Source organism: Leuresthes tenuis, unplaced genomic scaffold (genome assembly GCF_036924035.1).
Source record: "Leuresthes tenuis unplaced genomic scaffold, fLeuTen1.0.hap1 SCAF_10, whole genome shotgun sequence".
Classification (NCBI taxonomy): domain Eukaryota; kingdom Metazoa; phylum Chordata; class Actinopteri; order Atheriniformes; family Atherinopsidae; genus Leuresthes; species Leuresthes tenuis.
The window spans coordinates 5,244,575-5,264,706 of NW_027325364.1; the positions used below are offsets into that span (position 1 = coordinate 5,244,575).

Here is a 20,132-nt window from a genome sequence, read left to right on the forward strand (position 1 = left end):
GTTCACCGTTGTTTAGTTTGGGCACCCAAGAGTTGCCAATTCAGTGTGAAATATGGTCACAACATCCTCTACGTTTATTGAACTATAATATTGAATAATGGCTACAAAAACAAAGTGAAGCTGACTTTTCCCCATCTGAATGTTTCAGTTCCTCAGCATTTTGTCCTGTTAGATATTTATATATTTTTTTTATTGTTTTTTTTTGTTTGTATGTAGCAGCTGGTTTCATGCCTGATTTGTGAGACCACAGCCACAAGAGAATAATTTTTTTACAAGCTAAATGTACACACTAATGTCTAAAGGTTGAATGTTTTATGATTCAAATCATAAAATTGAATTTTTGCATCTCCTGTTCGCTAAATGATTCTGCTGCTGGTTGTGCATTTTCTACTGAAGGTTATAGATGATGTTTCATCCAATCACCTGGTAAGATCTTCCTTTCCCAAACAACTTCTTCAGAGGACTGTCCAAAGAGTTCTGTGCCATAAAACTTCAGTCACTTCAAGTTGTGAATTTTTGACTTGCTCTAAATTTGACAAAATTCCCTCAAGACATTACTGAAATATAAAAAAAAAAAAAAAAAAATAGCATGCAAAAGAAAGTCTACCCTTTTAAATTCTAAGGAAATATACGTCAGAACAAAATGAAAAATAAGCTGGTCCTTAACAGATCTGAGAAATTAGGTCTGTACAACCTCAGATGAACAACAACACGTGACATCTAACACCATGTCATGGTTTATTTACAATAAAATAAGCAAAATGCAGAAGCAGTGTGTGGAAAAACTATGCACACCCTGATTGCTATGGTAAGGAATTAAGAGGACAATTTGTGTTGTGATTAGCAGGCGCTGCTAATGAAATGCATTTGATCATTCTGCAGTGAGAAGAACTATTCACAAATCAAAAACATTCAAGACAGCTGTCAAACTTCACAGGAGTGGGCGTCCCAGCAAGTTCACCCCAAGGTCAAAAACCCAAGAGCTGCATCTCAGACTCCACAGGCCTCAGATAGCATCTTAAATGTTAAAGTTCATGACAGCACAATTAGAAAAAGACTGAACAAATATTGCTTGTTTGGAAGGGCTGCAGGAGAAAGCCTCTTCTTTGTAAAGTTACACCTGAACAAAGCACAAGACTTGTGGAACAATGTCCTTTGGACAGACCAGACCAAAGTGGAGATGTTTGCTCATAATGCACAGCAGCACGTTTGGAGGAAACCAAACACAGCATATCAGCACAAACACCTCATACCAGCTGTCAAGCACGGTGGTGGAGGGCTGATGATCTGGGCTGGTTCTGCAGCCACAGGACCTGGACACCTTGCAGTCATTGAGTCCACCATGAACTCCTCTGGATACCAAAGTATTCTAGAGTCAAATGTGAGGCCATCTGTCCCACAGCTAAAGCTGGGCTGAAACTGATCCCAAACACAGCAGCAAATCTACAACAGAATGTGTGAAAAAGAAAAGAATCAAGGTGTTGCAATGGTCCAGTCTAAGTCCAGACCTTAAGCTGACCGAAATGCTGTGGTGGGACCTTAAGAGAGCTGTGCATGAACCAATGCTGCAAACCTCAATGAGCTGAAGCAACGCTGGAAAGAAGAGTGGGCCAAGATTCCTCCACAACCATGAGAGCGACTGATAATGTGAAGCCACAAGCTACTGATTCATGGAGTGTACTTAGTTTTTCAAACACGCTACATATGGATTTCAGAAATAAAAAAGGCTTTACTTTCTTTTTCACATGACTGTGTACACAACTAGCTTCCAGTCAAGTAATTTGCTCTAAAAGGCTAATTAGAACCTGCGTTCACCCACCTCATTCACAATTCATTCCTCCAGTTTGAGTGAGTTAGTTGTCAACCATGTCTGCGGTTAAAATCAGCTCATCTATCATCACTGCTGACAGAGGGAAGTCTGTCCGTGCAGCGAGCGGGGCACACGAGGGCAGCAGACAGCCGGACTGTGGCCTCTGCTGAGCTCAGCTACCCTCTCACTGATCATAACAACCATTCTTTTGTGCACTTTGTCTGAATCGTGTGCCTACAGGCCCTGTGGATCTGATCTTTTTGTGATGTCTAGCTTCAGATCAGTTTTATTCTCCCCAAATAAACATTCTTTTTCACCCTTTGAACACAAACACAGCAGACTCTGTAAGAGGACGAAGACCTATAGATCACTGTTGATGTTATCTTTACCTCCCATGAGGCCTTTCACTTGGTCTCTTCTGCTGCTGCGAGTGAGACTCCCACATCCTGACCAAACTATACCAACAGAACCAGCAAACCAAGCAAAGGCCTGGAGGCCAGGAACTTGCCGTCAGGGGGAAGATATATGGAGACCCAGCTATTGGGGGGGGGGGGGGGGGGGGGGGGGCATTCTCAACCTCACCCCCATCCCTCAGTCAGGAGGAGCTCCTTTTCAAACAATAACATCGGTTGTGTTTCCATGGGGACGCAGGACAACGGAGGAGTGCTGAGCACATCTGTCTGTCTCAACAGCTGCTGCTGTCCACAGGTCTGAATGAGAGGGAAGGGTGTGGACACACCAGCAAATAGTTACAGAGGATGTAGTAAGGTGCTCGCAAAGCAAAAAATACTTCACAAGGACTGCTCATTCAACAGAGCAGAGAGTCCCTCAGCATGACCTTTATGGGCAAAGTTTCTGGCTGTGTCACATTTTCTTTCTGTTTGGAGGGTCCTTGATAACCTTAATCCATAAAAAATACTTTCTATGTGCTTTTTTGCCTGCAGAATTAGCTCAACACATAGAACTGAAGGAAAATGTGACAAACTGAATGAAATTATAGGAGAAGCAAGAAATGAGCAGGACCAAATTGGCTGACTCTGCTTGATTACCCATGATTGCACTTATGTGACTTGCTGGAGACACCGCCGACCCTGAAAGAAAGAAAGAAAACTGCCCAATTCTTTCTTGTAGCCACCAGCTGTCACATGTATCAACTAAAAAACATTGTTTCACCATTTAATGCAGTTGCACTTCGTGTTATCAGGATAACATACTCTTCAAACCTACGCTGTGAAACAACCTAATTAATCTATCAACAACACAAAATACCTTTTCTTTGAATGTTCAGCTTAATGTTTTCTCATCTGGAGAATTACGCAACCCAAGCAATTTGTTTTGAATCATTTTTATTACAACGGAGTTGTTGCTGTGAAAATAAGTTGGAACGCTGTGTACTAACTGCAGTCTGACTGCACCTTGGTGCACCTTGTGGAGTCTTTGCTGATGACAGTGTAACATATATAGTGCACTTATTCACTTCCCATTCCATACAGGTGCTGACTTCTGAACTGTGCCAGTAACAAGCGAGATGGTGCCCCTGCTGCCTGGAAGATGCAACATGCAAGATTCCTGAAAATGTTTAGTCAAACCACTTTGCTTAAGGCCATTTTAAAAAGGCTGTGATCCAGGGGAATTGCCAGCATCGCAAGATCATACTTATGTATGACCCCCCCCCCCCCCCTTTTCTTTCCTGAGCCCATGCCATGATTTCCACTGCAGAATCATCTATTGGTTTTGGGTCTTAAAATCTGTCTGGACTCTCTGAATCTTTTAATGATACTATGTACCATAGAGTCGATTAAACCCCTGAATTCTTCGCAAACTGTGCATGCAGTCTTTCCCTGAGTGGTGAAGCTTTTTTCATCTTTACTTCTAAAAGACTGAGCCAATTGCCAAATAAAATGTGAGTCTGCAAATATTTATCAGAATTCTAGAGCTTCCCTGGCCACAACATTTCTAAAAGTGCTCACTTGTCTCAGTGCACCATCTTAGATTACCATTACTGACACAAGACAAAATGCTTTGCACTTTCTCTTTTACATATAAACTTTATGTTTGTTGTTCTGGACCTTATGTGCCATAACTCAGGTCCAGGTCCTGAGTTGGACCTGGACTCAGGTCCAGTACTGTGTGAGTTGTAACTTTGAAAAACAGGAAGAGCTGCAGGGCAGAGCAAGCAGGCAGGTCAGTCTCCGTAGGCATCTGTACGAGCCATCAAACCAAGATGGTACAACAATTATAAATGTTATAAAAAGATTAAAAAAACTGTAACTATGTTAGTGTTTACATAACGTACATTCTTTACTGCTTCTTCGGGTGCTATTCCTGCAGTGTAATGGTGTCATTTTCTCAGTAGTGACAGCTACTGTTTAGGATGTGGCCTGCAGTGACTCCAGCACATTCTAGCACCTTTATAAAAGCTTAAATCCTGGTGTTGAATTCACTATTCACTCATACACTAATAATAATAATAAGAAGAATTGCAGCTCCATGACAGTGGCTTTCATCTTGGGATGCAAAGTAGGCTGTAAGAACAAGAAACCAACCAAAATCTTTCAAATCTTGTGTTTACATATTTGAACTTTTTGCCTTTCTCCTAAATTACATCACTTTGAGGGGGTAATGATACCATTTCAAAGTACGTTCAAGTGACGCTCTGATGTTTCTGAGCTATAAGTGTAACAGAGACCCATAGCAGTTAGTTTGGTGAGACAACTGCAGACAACTCCATTACCTCACATATAATCAAGAGTACAGACAGCTGACTGGCTGATTAATGGCTTCACCCTGGTTGGCATGCCTGGATATAGATGCTGCCCAAATGCAGAGCTGCTATTAGTGGCGCTTGCGATATGAGGTTAGAATAAACAGAATCAACAGGCCTGTCAACAACATGGCCGCATCCGAAACAAGTCTGACCCCTGCAAACCATCTGGTTCTGGGCGGGTTCAGATTAGAAAAGTTTCGAACATATATAGTCTGCCTGCTGCTAAAAGAGGGCTGTGGGTGAAAGGCAGAGATTGAATATAAAATTTGTTTTATATTCTTGTCAATCATCAGGTTATTGAACCAAAATGTTTATATAAAGTGGCTTCAATGGCCGTTAATACATAAACCAGTGGGTAAATGTTTGGCAAGACTTATATTTTTTCAGACGGGAGAGGAGTTTCATTTTTCGATCTGTCATCTGTCAGCCACTGAAAATGTACATCTTTGTTCCCCTTGAAAGCAAAATAGCATCATGAATAAAGGAACAAGAGTTTTTACGGTGAAAGTAGTTTCACTAAAGCTGCGGAATTGATTCAGGGACAGTCAGTGTGTGCACAAAGGTCATTTAAATATTTGAAGTTTCAAATTTGCCTCAACTTTAACCACAAGTGCTGTTTATCTACAAAGATTTCAGCCAAATGCCAAGCAAAGGACACAAATACAGTCTAGACTTTGGCTATTACTCCTGTGAACGGAGAATCCTGAACTTCATCCAGACCTAAATTGAAATAGGCCTGCACATTGGGGTGGTTTACTTTTCTTTTTCAATCTCCAGCTATCTCCAAGATCAGTGTCTGGCAAGAGCAATCCTCAGCACTTATGTTTCCTCAGTAAAGATGGCATCAGCGCACATGACTGCCAAGTACTTTCCACTTAATTATCTTTTCGCCATCCTTTCATGTTGAGGCCATGAGCGGGAAACTATGAAAATGCCCATTAAACTGGTCAAACTAAAAGTGATATTTTATGCTGAGGTAATAGCCTAATATTTCCCAGCAGTGGGTGTCACTTTTGCCTCTTCCTGGACTTATGTATTGTAATCTTTCCCTCATATAATATCAAGATTTATAGCTCTTTTGTCTTGACAAAATAGGATTACAGATACGGGGTTATTGCTGTTTTGAGCTAGATTGTAAAAAGTTTCTGAGATGAGAGCAATAAACCAAGACACAGCTGCTAAAGCACTGTTATGTGACAGTCTGACACTGCTGAATAGCACTCAACACGTACATAAATCTATTCAATTCCTCAGTGCATGTCTCACATTGGAATATTTTGGTTGAACCTTCCACTGGAAGGAGCTGAGGTAAGAATTTGGTTGACTGGGACAACTTCAACTGACCAGAGTGAGCAGTGAGGCTCACGCCGGCCAAGTCCTGTGGTCGAGAACAGCAGCTTCCTTCTGGTAGAAGGGGAAAAGCTTATATGTCCTCAGTGAGCACATATGACTATGTGTGACCCCACTATGTTCCACAATAACAATTCCAACAGGCTGGAGGAGGATATAAAAATAGGTGGAAAGTTTATTTTTTTTAGACATGAATGATTCTGCAGTAGAAAAAATAAATTCCGACCAAATGAACTGTGCAGAAATGTGCAGTAATACTTTATGCAGCATTCCTCTGCATTGTCAGGGAGATGGGATATGATTGCAGGAACTAATCCTCAGCATTTATCAGGTTTGAATGAATGTTATTACAAATACACAGCGATGTTCATTCTAAAAGAATGTCACACACTGATCACCTATCGCTGAACTATCACAGCGTTTTGTAACTTTGTGTACATGACTGTACATTTTTATCATAAAACAAGCTGCACATAACACATTCTCAACATAATCACTGTGATAACAGACAAGCACGGATAAGGTCAACACCATCTAACCCTTAACTAATCACATTAAGATCAATCAATTGTCTCTTTTTCCTCTGTGAACCAAGAGAGTAACGCAAGTTTATTTGTAGAGCACAATTCGTACACAAGGCAATTCAGAGTGCTTTACAGCTACATAAAATCACAAGAAGGCAAATGAAACATAAAAAATAAGCATTAATCAAATTAAAAGCGAAATGTGCAGATAGATACTTTCAGTTGTCATATGCACAGCTAAAGAGACTGTTTTCAGCCTGGATTTAAACAGAGTTGAGGCCTGTCTCACATCATCTGGAAGACTGTTCCAGGTTTTAGGAGCATGAACCTGAAATGCAGCCTCACCTTGTTTAGTCCTGACTCTGGGCACCAGCAGGAGACCCCTCCCTGAGGTTCTCAGAGTCCCAGTTGGTTCATATGACTCTAACGTGTCAGAGATGTACACGAGCAGAGCTGTTTTAAAGTCTATTCTCTGAGCGACAGGAAGCCAGTGCAGAGACCTGAGCGCTGGACTAATGTGGTCGTATTTCCTGGTTCTAGTCAGGACTCGAGCAGCAGCGTTCTGGATGTCCTGCAGCTGTCTTACAGTCCGTTTAGAGCCCAGTGAGCAGGCCGTTACAGTAGTCTAACCTGCTGGAGACAAACGCATGGGTTAGTCTTTCTAAGCCTGGTTTAGACACTATTCCTTTGATTCTGGCAATATTTTTTAGATGATAAAAAGCTGCTGATGTTATTGATTTAATGTGGCTGTTAAAGTTCAGGTCTGAGTCCAATATGCCAGAGTATGTGGATAATGACAAAAGCAAACTTCAATGGAGCTCCAATACTACAATTCAGCAGGACAATGGGTGAATTAAGAGTAGGTCCGCTAGTTTTTATAAAATCAATTAATTCAATCAATCGTACCCAACACAATATTTATTCAACATATAAGTTCAGGTATGAATGTGAGGTATAAACGTGGGATCTCATATATGCCAAACATGATAAGGGTGCTGTCCGCCTAATCAACAAACAGCACAAACACCAGGACAAATGTGATTTGCTGTCATTGGAAGGTGACCATGCCCACCCCTTAGGCCTTTCAGCATGTGCTCAAGTAGGCAATCAGCTCCATATTCGGCGTAAATGTTCATATATTTGCTCCCCCCCCCCCCATATGCAAGCAAACTGGAAATTAGAAGTAAGAGTATTACGTGTCTTAGGCTACACGCCCAGATCATGACGATGGTACAGAACCTGAGGTCACCGTCGAACAGTTGGAGAATTAAAACAAGGTCCAGGTCAGTACCTGAAATAAGATTATGTGCAGCTCTGTTACTTTGCTCCTGGCTGAAAAGTGGAAGTAGTCATTTATCACCGTATCTTGTTTAGTAAAAACCCTAAGAGGACTTTTTCAACATCAAACAATTCATAAATCTGTCCCTTATTACTGGATATTGCCATTCATATGCGACTGTTTTTGGATGGATGGATGACCACTTTGTCCAGTTAAAAGGCAACCAGGCTTTGAATTCAAGTATAACATGGAATTATGAGTAGCTCAGTCACTAAAATGTTGCCATTCTGTCATCCTGCCTGTACTCTACACACATCTACATATCTCAGCATGTCTCCTTTTATATTCAGTCCATTTACAAGACTTTTAAAACCCCCTAAAGAAACCAGGGTACTCACTTTGTATGCACTGCATTTGTGGTTACTTTACAACTTGTGTTAAAATGCAGCTTTATAATTAGATTTTTCCATTATCCATTAGTTTGTAATTGGCCCACTTTTGGTTTCAGGCAGACTTATGGTAAAGTTTAATGATCTTAATTTCATGAGGGGACAGCTAAATACAAGGATTTCTCAGGCAAATTACAGTGACACTATCATTACTCATAGGTCTTTGTCGTGAAACTGCACATACATTATGTATGGATAGACAAAGCTTTTTCTTATCAGATTACCTTAATCAGAAAAACAATTCACACAGTGACCTAAGAAAAGCATTTCACTGCGGAGACTGACTGCTCTGAAAGCCACGGCATCAGACAAACTGGAAAAAACTTTTATGTCTTGTTGCCACTGATGTCATTTGACTGATGTAAATGTAAATGGAGGCTGGAACAATCAGCAGTAATTAAAGCATGGTTGTGCAAAGCAGATGGGCAAATGATCCCCTGGAAATTAACTGGAGCAACACTATGTTTGCTTGATTAATTATGGCAAAAATGTGTAATAATCTTCAGTTATTATGCAAATCATTCTTGTTGCAGTTTCTTTGTTGTGGTGTTCAGGTTTAATACATTTCTCACCATTGCAAATTTGACTTTTTCTTCTTTTTGACAGGTTTTTAATGAAGAAATTGGATTCTGAGAAACTTGTTTATGTGTTTATGATTCATGGTCATCTTCCACAGAACAGATCAAAAAGTCATAATGTTGACCTGAGGAAATGATCAGCAAATAATATAGTAAAAATGTTGGCTGTATCTCTGGACGGATGCTGTGTTTTGACATCTAGTTGGTTGTTATGACACCTTTCTAACTGATCAGATCATCGTAATCATTGTAATCATATTATCTCACTTTTCCATAAACTGCTCAATACTTGATGTCAACAGACTTGTATTTGATTTGTTACATGACAATTGGATGAACAAGGATGATACAAACTTACTATGTTTTCATCAAGCATCTATCTATCAAGCTACTCTATGAAGCAATAGAGACAGAAAAAGCTCTCAAAATTGCTGTTACATCACATTCCCTGAAGGGGTGAATTGCAGTTATAAATAAATAATTATTTCAGATGTATTGTGCTAAAAATACAGTGCCTCAACTGACCCTACACATGCAGAAACATCACCATGACAACAATAATGCCTGACATGGTCATACATTTAGTGTGCATGTTGAAATCACAGTAAAAATGACCACCAGCATCCCAAAATCTATGTTCTCACTCACCTCAAAAGCATGCGGGCCAATTCCTGGCGAGCTGCGGCACACATTTTAAAAGCACAGCTTCTGTTTAGGCAGATTCTAACGTCAGCACAGCAGCAGTGGACTTTAATCCAAAACTATGTGGACTAGACGGCGGCGGGCAGCTTGATGTGCCACTGACACAAATAAACATCACTGCAGGCCACAAATAAATACCTCTCATCCGGTGTGCTGAGTGGCAGCTGAACATCTGTCACATGCACTACCGAGCCAATGCATAGGGAGTTCCCTTTTCTTTTCTTTTCTTTTTTTTTTTAATGTGGAGCCACTACTGAAACATCGTATCTGGTATATATGTTTTTTCAGAGTGATGCTGCAGGACGTCGCTGCTTCACAGACATGACTATATACAGTCTGATGCTGTGGCAGCTCTGGGTTAAGACCACAGCCCTCTGGAGACCAAGGCCTCTCACATCTGCACAGCTCTAAAGCAGCTGGATGTAACTCAAAAATAATTGCTTCCTCTGCAGTGTCCAGGAAAACATGATGTGAGTGCCATGTTCTGAACTCCTCCCCACAGGGAAGGCAACTAAATCAACATTTTACAGCCATTTATCATCAGCTAACTTTGTAGTCTTTGTTTGTCCTTTTCGAGAGCAACATGAAAGCCGAAGACAGTTTGATGCTCCTAGGTAGCTGACTTATATTGGCACAGTAATAACCTGAGAGCACTAACATAACACTGGAAAGTGCAGTTATCTTTGAAGCATAAGATGAAAGCAGCTTATTTTGCTCTATTTCAATGAAATAGTATGAGTATTATCAGTAAAGAAGAGGATAAAGCTGGAGGTATGTTTTGAAAAGTTTGAATACATTTGTCCATAGTAACTACTACGAATCAAAGCTCGATCATTTTGATTATTACCATCATTATTATTATTATCAGCTGAGGACAACAGTGTCACATCCTGAAGTTCATTTTTCAAAATAGGGGAGAATTCCCAACTTACCATGTGCCACATAAGGGGGATTCATACACATTAATAGGGTACTACTTGTGATCTCTACTGTATGACCAACTGTATGCTTTAAAATTAGTCTTATTATTAAGTTTCTGCTCTGTTAACTTAACTTCTGTTGTTTAACTTGGAACATTGTTTTGAAGCATCTTTTTCAGCATTTTTTAGTCAGTCAGCCTATGGGCTGCTACAGCAACAGAAAACAACTTATCATCCTCCTCATCCACCCTCACCTTCCTCTTATTGCCTACATATCCAGATCACAATTGACCTACCACTCAGAGCCAAAAATGACCAAACAATGCGCTCTTCATCTCTCGGTCACAGTACGCAAAACACCTCCGTGTAAGTTATTTAATATTATTCATAATTATTCTGTAGTGCCAGATAATTAGACGTATGCTGCTATAGTGAAACACAGAGAAACATCAAAGCTTAGCCAAATTTCTCTTGTGCTGTAACTCTGGACACCCAGACCAAACGATATCAATCAATCCCGTCTGTGTGTTTGACTGAGAGACACTGCAACAGCAGCAGGAGCTTGTAAAAAGTGAGGTAAGAATTGCAACTCAAAGGGAAAACTCCAGGATGGAGGTCAGTCCATTTTTTTAAGCATCTCTGTTGAGTCTTCCTGCTTTGCACTGCTGCACATGTCGACAGAAAATTATTAAATGACCCCTGGAAATGATCCCTGGAAATGCTAAATTGTCAGGATTTGGTGAAATAATGCACAATACCCACAGTTCCACCCTGAACTTGAGGCTCTGAATGTAAGAGTGTCATACCGTGAGCAAAGCGATGGACCCAGTAGTAGCATAAGTCTACTCCTAAGAAGGTGAGCCACCAGGTCCAGGCAGAGTTCCAGCGCAGCTCCACCAGGCGGAAGTGGTCCCATACGTAAATGTATGCTGTCAACTCACAGCCTCTCATCAGAAGCCTGAAGGAGAGGCACAGTCAAAGCTCTGTGTCAGTTCAATCTTCTTTTTTTTTCTTTACAATGCATGTCGCTCCCCAGCAACCTCATAACACACCGAGACATTTTTGTGTGTAAATTTGTTCCTTAAATTCAGACTTTTACACCACATAGGATAACAGTAACAAAGTATTTTCCTTAATGTGAAATGCATCAGCAAATGTTGTGTTTTCTAGTCAGGATCCATCCTATGCACATTACTTATGGTTTTAAACAGCCAAATAAAAAACCTGATGCTTATAAACTGTGGCATAAAAAGCAAATTAATGATGCGACTGTGACAACACCCATCTTGTATATACCGTCAGCCACTTCAATGCAATGTTCTGCAGAACATTTGATCATTTTTAACACCTCTGGAGTCAATGCACCATTCAAAACCTTAAAATCTGCAAAGGATAAGTTTAAGGAACATGTCAGAGTTCAAAGGATTGACCTGACCACTAACTGAGCAGGCTAACAGTTCTTTAAACAGAAACTTAAAGTTACAGCAGCAACAGCAAATGAACTCTGATGTATGAGGATCACATGGGTGACATCTTTTTTCTTCAGATCACAGAAACAGCCTAAAATATGACCCAACATGCATGATGAAAAGCAGTTAAATCAAGTATTGCATCACTTTTTCCACTACAGCACACACCGCACACTACTATCCATCATACAGTATGACCTGACTGCGGCCTGCCTAAACACTCACATCGGGAGTCGTGAGATCATTCCAGCAGATACGGAGGTGAGTCCATCACTGACGGTGACCACCGGGCCTCCTTTCTTCAGCGCACCCACCACCATCTCCAGCACCATCAGCCCAACAAAGAACGGAGTGGCCTGCACACACAAAGAGAGTCATACATAAATACACGCTCATGACACGACGCTGTGAAAACAACGTTTCAACTCCTCTGTTGCTTTTACCAGTTGCACTGAGCACGGGTATTTGTTTTGGCAGATGAGCTAAAAGCTTGCAGGACTTTCATGTCATGTGGTCCATGATGTTTGTTTCACTGTACGAGGCTGGACCAGCGGGTCTAAAGCCACAATGATTTGGCAGGTTGAAAAACACAAACATTTATTTGAACAGAGCAGTGGTTGAGGTAGAAAGGATCTCAGTGGATGAATTCCACATCAGTGCTGACAAGCAGAACATGTTCATTTTAGTAATGTTAGATACAAGCCAAGCAATATAAAACAAATAATACGAGAAGTTGTTAGGAAACTTAATTGTCCCGATTTTCAGCCCCACAAAGTCATGTGGGAAATGTTCAGTTAGTCTGTTAGCCTTCTGACAAACATAATGTTTAGAATTCAGGCTAACAAGCTGCTGACCTTTCAGCCGAAGAAGGAAATAAAGATGAACCTCATTTTCTTCTAACTGGATAACCTTCTTTACGGGGCAACGTTTGTTCCAGGTTTATGTTCTGCTTTAGAAATTCCTTAAGATTTATTCTTAAATATGTATTTGAAATTAAGAAAAGAAACAAAAAAAAAGGACTGCCGTTTTGGAAAGAACGGAAATACTTTCACAACAACTTTCATTCAAGAGAGCATAACATGCAAAAAAATTATAAATAAATGAATAAATAACTGGAAAAATCTCAAACCACAAACTTTACCATGTTATGATTAGAGTTAAAGGTAACGCAGTGTTTATTTTCCTGAAGTTAAGCTCTAAGGCCTTAACTAATTTGTTAAGTCGAATATAAAGGTAAGGAGAAAGCATCTAATAATTCCACAGGAAATATTACAGAAAAGACTTAAAGGTGTTTAATGAGTCCTCCGGCCTCTGGATTTAACCAGCTGGTCAGTCTGGGCATCGCCGAGCGAACTTTGCATATTCTTCCTGAGCCAATGTGGATTTTCTCTGGATCCTTTTAGTTCTTTTCACCGTCCAAAACATAATATAAGGGTAAGTGATCATTCTAAAGTGGCTTTAGGTGGAAGTGCAAGCATGTTTGGATCACTTTGTGTTACTCCTGAGATGGACTAGAGGCCTATCCAGAGTGGACCCTGCGTCTGCTTCGGTGCCAGCGGAGATCAGCTCTGAGCCATTTGGGTCACAGAGAGTGTCTTCACTCTTAAGTCAACATTAGATTTGTACATGAACGTAATCATTGCAGATTTACTTCATTTTAAAATTCTGTATGAGGGTCGGTTGCACACAGATGTACGCTGACTGTCAGGTGGTCAAAAGTTTGAGCGTTTTATGGATTTGCAAAAAAGAAACTAATTATTGAAAGACTACATCTCCAAACAGCTGACTGATGAGTTTTCAATGTAAACGGCCTAACTCGTGGACACATTCACTCAACAATGAGACCAACGAGGAGATGGATCGAACGCCATGCAGTGAACAGCCTGCACGAAGCAAACTGGAGCTGGAAAAATGTCAAAGGGGGAGCTTCAACAATTTCCACTGCAGCTGAAACAGTCTTATAGCACTGTGCCTGCATATCAATACACTGAGTATGTTAAAATGCTTGGGCTGGAAATTTAAGTTTTACAGATGTTGACACATTGTGTACTTTTCAAGGAAGCCTGGAGTTTTGGACCTCCAGATTTCCAGCTTATGGACGTTCAGTACCTGTGTTGAAACGATGGGCTCATTCAGCTTCAAGCTGATTCCGTGTCAACAAAAGCCTCTCCACCCTCAGCGTGGGCATTCATTTTTTATAGAAGGAAAAGTCTCTTTGGGAACACAACATAGTAGCGTGGCAAGAAAGACAGCGGTAAAAAAAATGCAATGATTTCATGCTATAAAAACTGAAATGGAGAAATTTTGATTTCAAAGATACACACCAACAACAAACAAATTAAATATCAAAGAAGAGATTTTCTGCACAAACTACTCGTGGCAAAACAAATGGTGAACACCAACTAAACAGTCAGTGACGGGCCTTTACTTCTAACGGTCCTGGAACCATGTAATAACCCCTTAATGGGTCTGTCAAACATGGAACAAATTAGTGAGGGATGGGGTTAGAAAGCAGGTCACCACTGTGACTTCAGTGGCGTGCCAGCCCCTCTGGTTAGCTTTAGCTTGAAAGTGCTCATTGACCAAGTGACTGCAGTCATAAGCGGGGACACATGGCCCCTGCAAGAGCGAGGAGTGGAGGTGTGACGAGACCACAGAGGAGCACATGTGCAGGTGTGTATATCCATGTGAGGATGGAAGTGAGAGTGTGCATGCATGTGTGTGCATAGCCCCTTGTGAATGAGTCCACTCGAACATGCAGGTGTGCGTGAATGTGTGTGCACAAGCAGAGGCGTGAGCACCACCAGGGACCTGCAATCACACGCAACAGTCCAACATCTGGCAGCAGACTGCAGAGCCGCAGCTAACAAATGGCCTCGCAGAACAGGCAGACCTCCTCCAAACCCGCTGAGAGAGAGATTATCATTCTGGACGCCGGCCTAAAGCCTCCCCTCCTTTCTTCTCTCCTGTCTAGCATATAGTTTTACCTCTGCAGCCCTGAGTTCTTGACAGCTTGGGACAAAATTATTCAGCAGGACAAGCTGATTCTCATGTTGTCTTTGCTATTTAACATATGCACTTCAGGCTTCTTCCATCAGTGTCTCCTTTTTTTCTCTCCATTTCATACAAATGTTATTTTTCTCTTTCCGTGAGATAATTCAAAGTCCTTTCTTTCTCATTTTGCATGCAATCAAAATATCCTTCCCTGTGTTTTGTCTTACTGGCACATAAACTAAAAATCGCAGTAAACACTGTTTAAAACAGCAGAATACTTTGGTGTGACTGTTTGTTGTGGTGTCTATTAATTGTATTTTATTTTCTTCTAAATTCAACCTTACATGGAACATGACATTTGTGGACCAGATGTTTGCATTTTCCCGAACAGCCCTTTTATAAGGTCACGGTTGACTGATGTTGGCTGAAAACATGTAGGCTGACAACACACTTTTATCACTGCTGTCTGAGAAATACTGTGTTTGCTTTCAAATCACCGAACAGTGGAGAGACCTGGCAGCGACCCACAAAGCCATAATTCCAAACACCTCAAAAAAATTAGGAGGCTCTGTTTTTTTCTAATTGAATTGGTCTGATGGGATCACAGAACAAGAGCCGTGAGGAATAATTGACACATCACAAACTGTAAACAGGGTACAGTCACTAAACTGTTTCGGCACACCCATGCAGACTTTCAGAACCATCGAGCCCTTCAGCAACAACAAATTGACTTAATCATGCTTGGTAGTGGATTAGAAGAACTCCTGCTGTGGGGGCAGTTGTTCTTCTCTGCCAACGTGCCCAAAAAACCTCATAACAAACACATGTTGTTAAGCCTGCAACAGTAAAAGATACACTGGAAAATGACAAAAAACTCAGAATCAGTTCATGAAATGAAACCACCCGGTTTGGTTGGTCTCGGCAGGCATGTACTGTTCCCCTGGAATAAAGTGCAGCTTGAGGTCATTAACTGAGAGAAGTTAAAGTTTTACTTCTTTCCATCTAATCTGCGTTTTCTTTTGTTTTTTTATGGATCTATTTGTTTCTCTGTATAAGTGAAGTCTTAATCGAAATAAGACTTAATAAAAGTTAATTAACTTATCTACCTGTAAAGAAAAGTTACTTTTTAAATTTCACATAAAATAGCTAAATAAATATTGAGTTCAGACGTAGTTTGGAGGTCGGTGTATCATTTTATAGTTTCATAGGTTCTCATTAATGAGAACAAACACATAGTCAAAAAGCGTAATCTTTTAAAGTGGTCTTGAGCAGTCGTTCTTCAGGTTTTTCTGTGGACATTAGCTTCTTTTTCACTCCTTTTCAGAGCAGCATTTTCAAGGGAATGTGTTTTAAACCACTTATCACTGACCTATGTTTTATTCAAGGAGAAAAAAGGCTCCTAACTCAAGGGATGATCCAATATTGTGTCGATACATGACAAACAACTTTTTAAATTGTATCTTTGGGACTTTGTTACGAGCAGCCTGTCACAAAGACACATCGTTTGTTCACATTTCTTTAGTTGCATCTATGAAAAGTGCCAAAGATAACACAGTTTGACAGACAGAAAATAGTATTTATGCTCAAACAACCAGAAGATCTGTGATTTCTCGCATGAAATGCAGTGTGTCCCTTAAAAAATAAGGAAACTGGACAAGAGTCAAGCCATAAAACTATCTACAGCAGGTGAACAGTAACTGAAGTGCTGTTCCTAAGAAAGACTAGAAAATCCAGCAAAGACCTGACACAGGACCTGAGAGATGCATCTGGACCTTCAGCTGATCCATCTACTGTTGGCCCAAGCCTCATCAGAAATGGTCTCCATGGAAGGGTGGCTGTCAAGAAGCCATTCTTAAGGAAGGGAAACAGGGAGAAAAGGCTGAGCTGTGCCAAATGACACAAGAAGTGGACTGAAAATCAGTGGCAACAGGTCTTATGGAGGGATGAATCCTCCCCAGAGCCCGGACCTCAACATTATTGAAGCAGTGTGGGATCATCTGACAGAGAACGGAACAAAAGGCAGCCAACATCCAAAGAAGAGCTTTGGGATGTCCTTCAAGAAGCCTGGAGAACTATTCCTGAAGACTCCTTAAAGAAATGACAGAAAGCTTGTCTCAGAGGGTTCAGGCTGTGTTGGAGGATAAAGGAGCTCAGACCAGATATTCACTTTAAGTTTGTCAGAATTATACAAACTTTGTTTTTGCCAAATATACTTTATTTCCATTTAAATGTGGAAATGCTTCAAAAAGATAGCTGCAGCTTTGTCCCATTTTTTTGGCAATTTAAAAAAAAATGAGGGTGGTTCAAGACTTTTGCACATTACTGTACTCAAAGCTGGATATTATCATCCTCATCACCTGTTAATAATCATGATGTGTGTATTTTTCAAGTAAAACTACCAAACATACTAGTTTTTGCTCCTTTACCTTTCTTTAGAGTCATAAACTCAGACTATCTGGACTTTGGACAGCTGGTCGGACAAAACAACAACTTCCACTGCAACTTTGATCCTGTTGCTCAACTTACTTTTACATTTTTTTTCTTCTCACTTTAATTTCCTCAAAATCAGTAACAACAATTAGTTTAGTTTTTTATTCATCTCAAGATGTCAAAAATCTAACAGTAAAACGTTTGCTCTGGTGACAAGATGTATAACAAACTGCTTTTTTTCCACGCCAGCTGAAAACACAAAAGATTCACTTTGTTGTTATCTAGAGTAAAGAAGAAAAACACATTTTCAATTTTACATTAATTTGCTTCAAATTACCCAAACAAAAATGATCTGATTGACAAATAAATCATTTTGTTAATTGTTGTAGACAGACTATTTATTTATGTCAACCCTTTTGCTTGTTTCTAGTATTTCAATCACTTTTTTAATGTAACAGACGTATTCAGCTCTTTTTCTCATTATGATGATACGTCACGCGAGGCGGAGGTGGCAGAGACGTGAGGGGGCTCGTTTTATCACTTTCTTTACATGTGAGTAAGAGGCTACACCCACCTGCTGCACATACTGAGGGACTTCTTCCACTTTTTCAAAGGATGATTCATTTGGTGTGAGCAAGGAAAACATGGCCCGAAACCCCGTGGACACCGATCCGGAGTGCACTGCAGTCGCCATTCTCTCTCAGCCTGAACCCGTTACCTGAGCAGCTGTAACAAAAGTTCGTCCTATCTAAATCAAGTCCTTAATACACTATTAAAAAGTTTTGCTTTTGCAATTAAAGCTGGTCGGCAGAGACACAGAGCGCGTGCAAGCGGATGGAAATGAGTTCTGACAGGTAGTAAACCGTGTCCGTAAGTGTAAAGCGGCCACAGGATCTGGGTAATGATTCTTATTTATCCACCATTTATAGTAGGCTACGGGAGTTTACCTTTGCTCACGGTGATCATTGGATGTGTGACGTTGCATATTACTTTATCTCGCGAGAGTTTGCGGTTTAGGAAGTCTTGTGTTTGCGGCATGTTGCGATGATTTGATTGATTGATTTTTGTCAGTTTATTGTATGTATCTTAAAAGATAATTAAGTAAATGTCAAAGTAAAGGGTGAATACAATTTTTATTATTCCTCTTCATTGGTTTACACATGGACAGCCGGTGCACTTACACTGATATTAGCCAGATGCTGGTTAGTTTAACTTTAATTCTTTTAGCAGACTGAAAACAGTTACTTTTTGGCTGAAATCCCGAATTTTCCTGGATTCTTTATCCCACAGTTTGGCTTTTGTGTAGTTTAAACAAATGAGATACAGTGACATGGATGGATTATTAAGCAACAGGCCCCTGGACACACACTTTGTAGAGAATTTTTCCTCTTTCAACTCCTAGATTCAAAACGACTCAAGAAGGCTACAAATAAAGTGGTTTTGCTGTGCTTTAGTGTTTTTTGCAACTGTTCTGCACCTCTACTGACACAACTTGAAAAGGGAGTTTGGCACTTCTTGTCATCTTGTCATCTCTTACCTACATTTTCAATTTGTTTCCCATGTCCTATGTTGTTTCACCTCTCTGTGGTTTTACTATTTTTATTTGAACTGTTTTTAAGTTTGAGCTCATAACATGCCTGTTTGTGTGTATTTTGCACATGTTTATCATTAATTTGAAGTTCTCAATTTGCAATCTCTGTGTTGCTTTGTTTCTCTTTCATCTCAGTCCAATCGATTGACTCAAGTTACATAAACTAGAAGCTTTGCCAAGGGGCCTTTTGACCCCTCAGGACCTAGAGCCTGTGCTTGGTAGGCCCGTTCAGTGTTGCAGCCACAATACAAAATTCAGCCAGCTCTTTCCTCCTGTTTTCATTTCTAAAGTAACTGTCTGGTGGCTGCAGATGTAGATTTAATGCACAGATATTGGAGATGTTCCAGCTTTTATCTAATTCCACCGAACAACAAACACTGATAGCTTACTTACCACTTTTGAGATATATTGTGAAAGAGCTTTAATATTTTTTCATTGAAAACATTTTTTGAGAGCCCTATGGGGGCTGAAATTTAGCCTTTTAACACAAAATTAGCTTTTTAGGCAAGATTAACATGTGCACGTAACAAATATATGCATGCATCTATATCTATATATAGATTTATATGTGTGTGCGTATAGATATATTTACAATTAATTAATTAATTTTGACCGCCCTTGTATAAACACACACACACACACACACATATATATATATATATAAAATCATCTCTTTATGAGTACAGTGTAACCATCTTCTACTTCAGGATAATGCACCATGTCACAAAGCTCATATCATCTCAAACCGGTTTCTCGAACATGACAATGAGTCCACTGTACTCTGCCTCCACAGTCACCAGATCTCAATCCAACAGAGCACCTTTGGGATGTCGTGGAACGGGAGATTCGCACCATAGATGTGCAGCTGTCAAATCTGCAGCAACTGCGTGATGCTAGCATGTCAATATGGACCAAAATCTCTGAGGAATGTTTCCAACACCTTGTTGAAAGTATGCCATGAAGAATTAAGGCAGTTCTGAAGGCAAATGGGGGTCCAACCTTTAACTAGCAAAGTGTACCTAATAAAGTGGCCGGTTAGTGTATATTGCTGCACTCTCATCCTAGAGATGAGAGCTTTAATGATATTTTTTTATCTAAATGAAATAAGACCTGCCTGAATTACACGGAGAAGAATCAGATGTGAGTCTGTTCAGGTCAGCCACATTTTTGATTGGATTATCACTGGATTCAAGATGGCTTTCCAGGGGTTTGTTTTCTCATTGAAACTCTCGCCACTAAATGTATTTACTATCAAGAGAAAGCTCAACA

At 40.3% G+C, this 20,132-nt stretch overlaps 2 protein-coding genes across 4 annotated transcripts in view; one reads left to right on the forward strand and one right to left on the reverse strand.

The window, feature by feature from the left end:
• The window catches only part of agmo (alkylglycerol monooxygenase), a 61,699-nt gene extending 43,540 nt beyond the window's left edge, over window positions 1–18,159 (reverse strand). Inside the window, exons 1-4 of one of the 3 annotated variants that reach the window (XM_072393660.1) lie at window positions 18,053–18,154; window positions 17,847–17,985; window positions 12,074–12,204; window positions 11,186–11,337 (exon numbers count right to left, since the gene is read on the reverse strand). In XM_072393660.1, the coding sequence (XP_072249761.1) occupies window positions 11,186–11,337; window positions 12,074–12,204; window positions 17,847–17,966 (403 nt within the window). In that variant the 5' untranslated portion in view covers window positions 17,967–17,985; window positions 18,053–18,154. Of the gene's footprint in view, window positions 1–11,185; window positions 11,338–12,073; window positions 12,205–17,846 lie in introns of all 3 variants that reach the window. The other 2 variants (XM_072393661.1, XM_072393662.1) reach the window with 2 other exon arrangements.
• tmem106ba (transmembrane protein 106Ba) overlaps window positions 1–20,132 on the forward strand; it is a 470,787-nt gene that overhangs the window by 291,281 nt on the left and 159,374 nt on the right. The window lies entirely within an intron of this gene.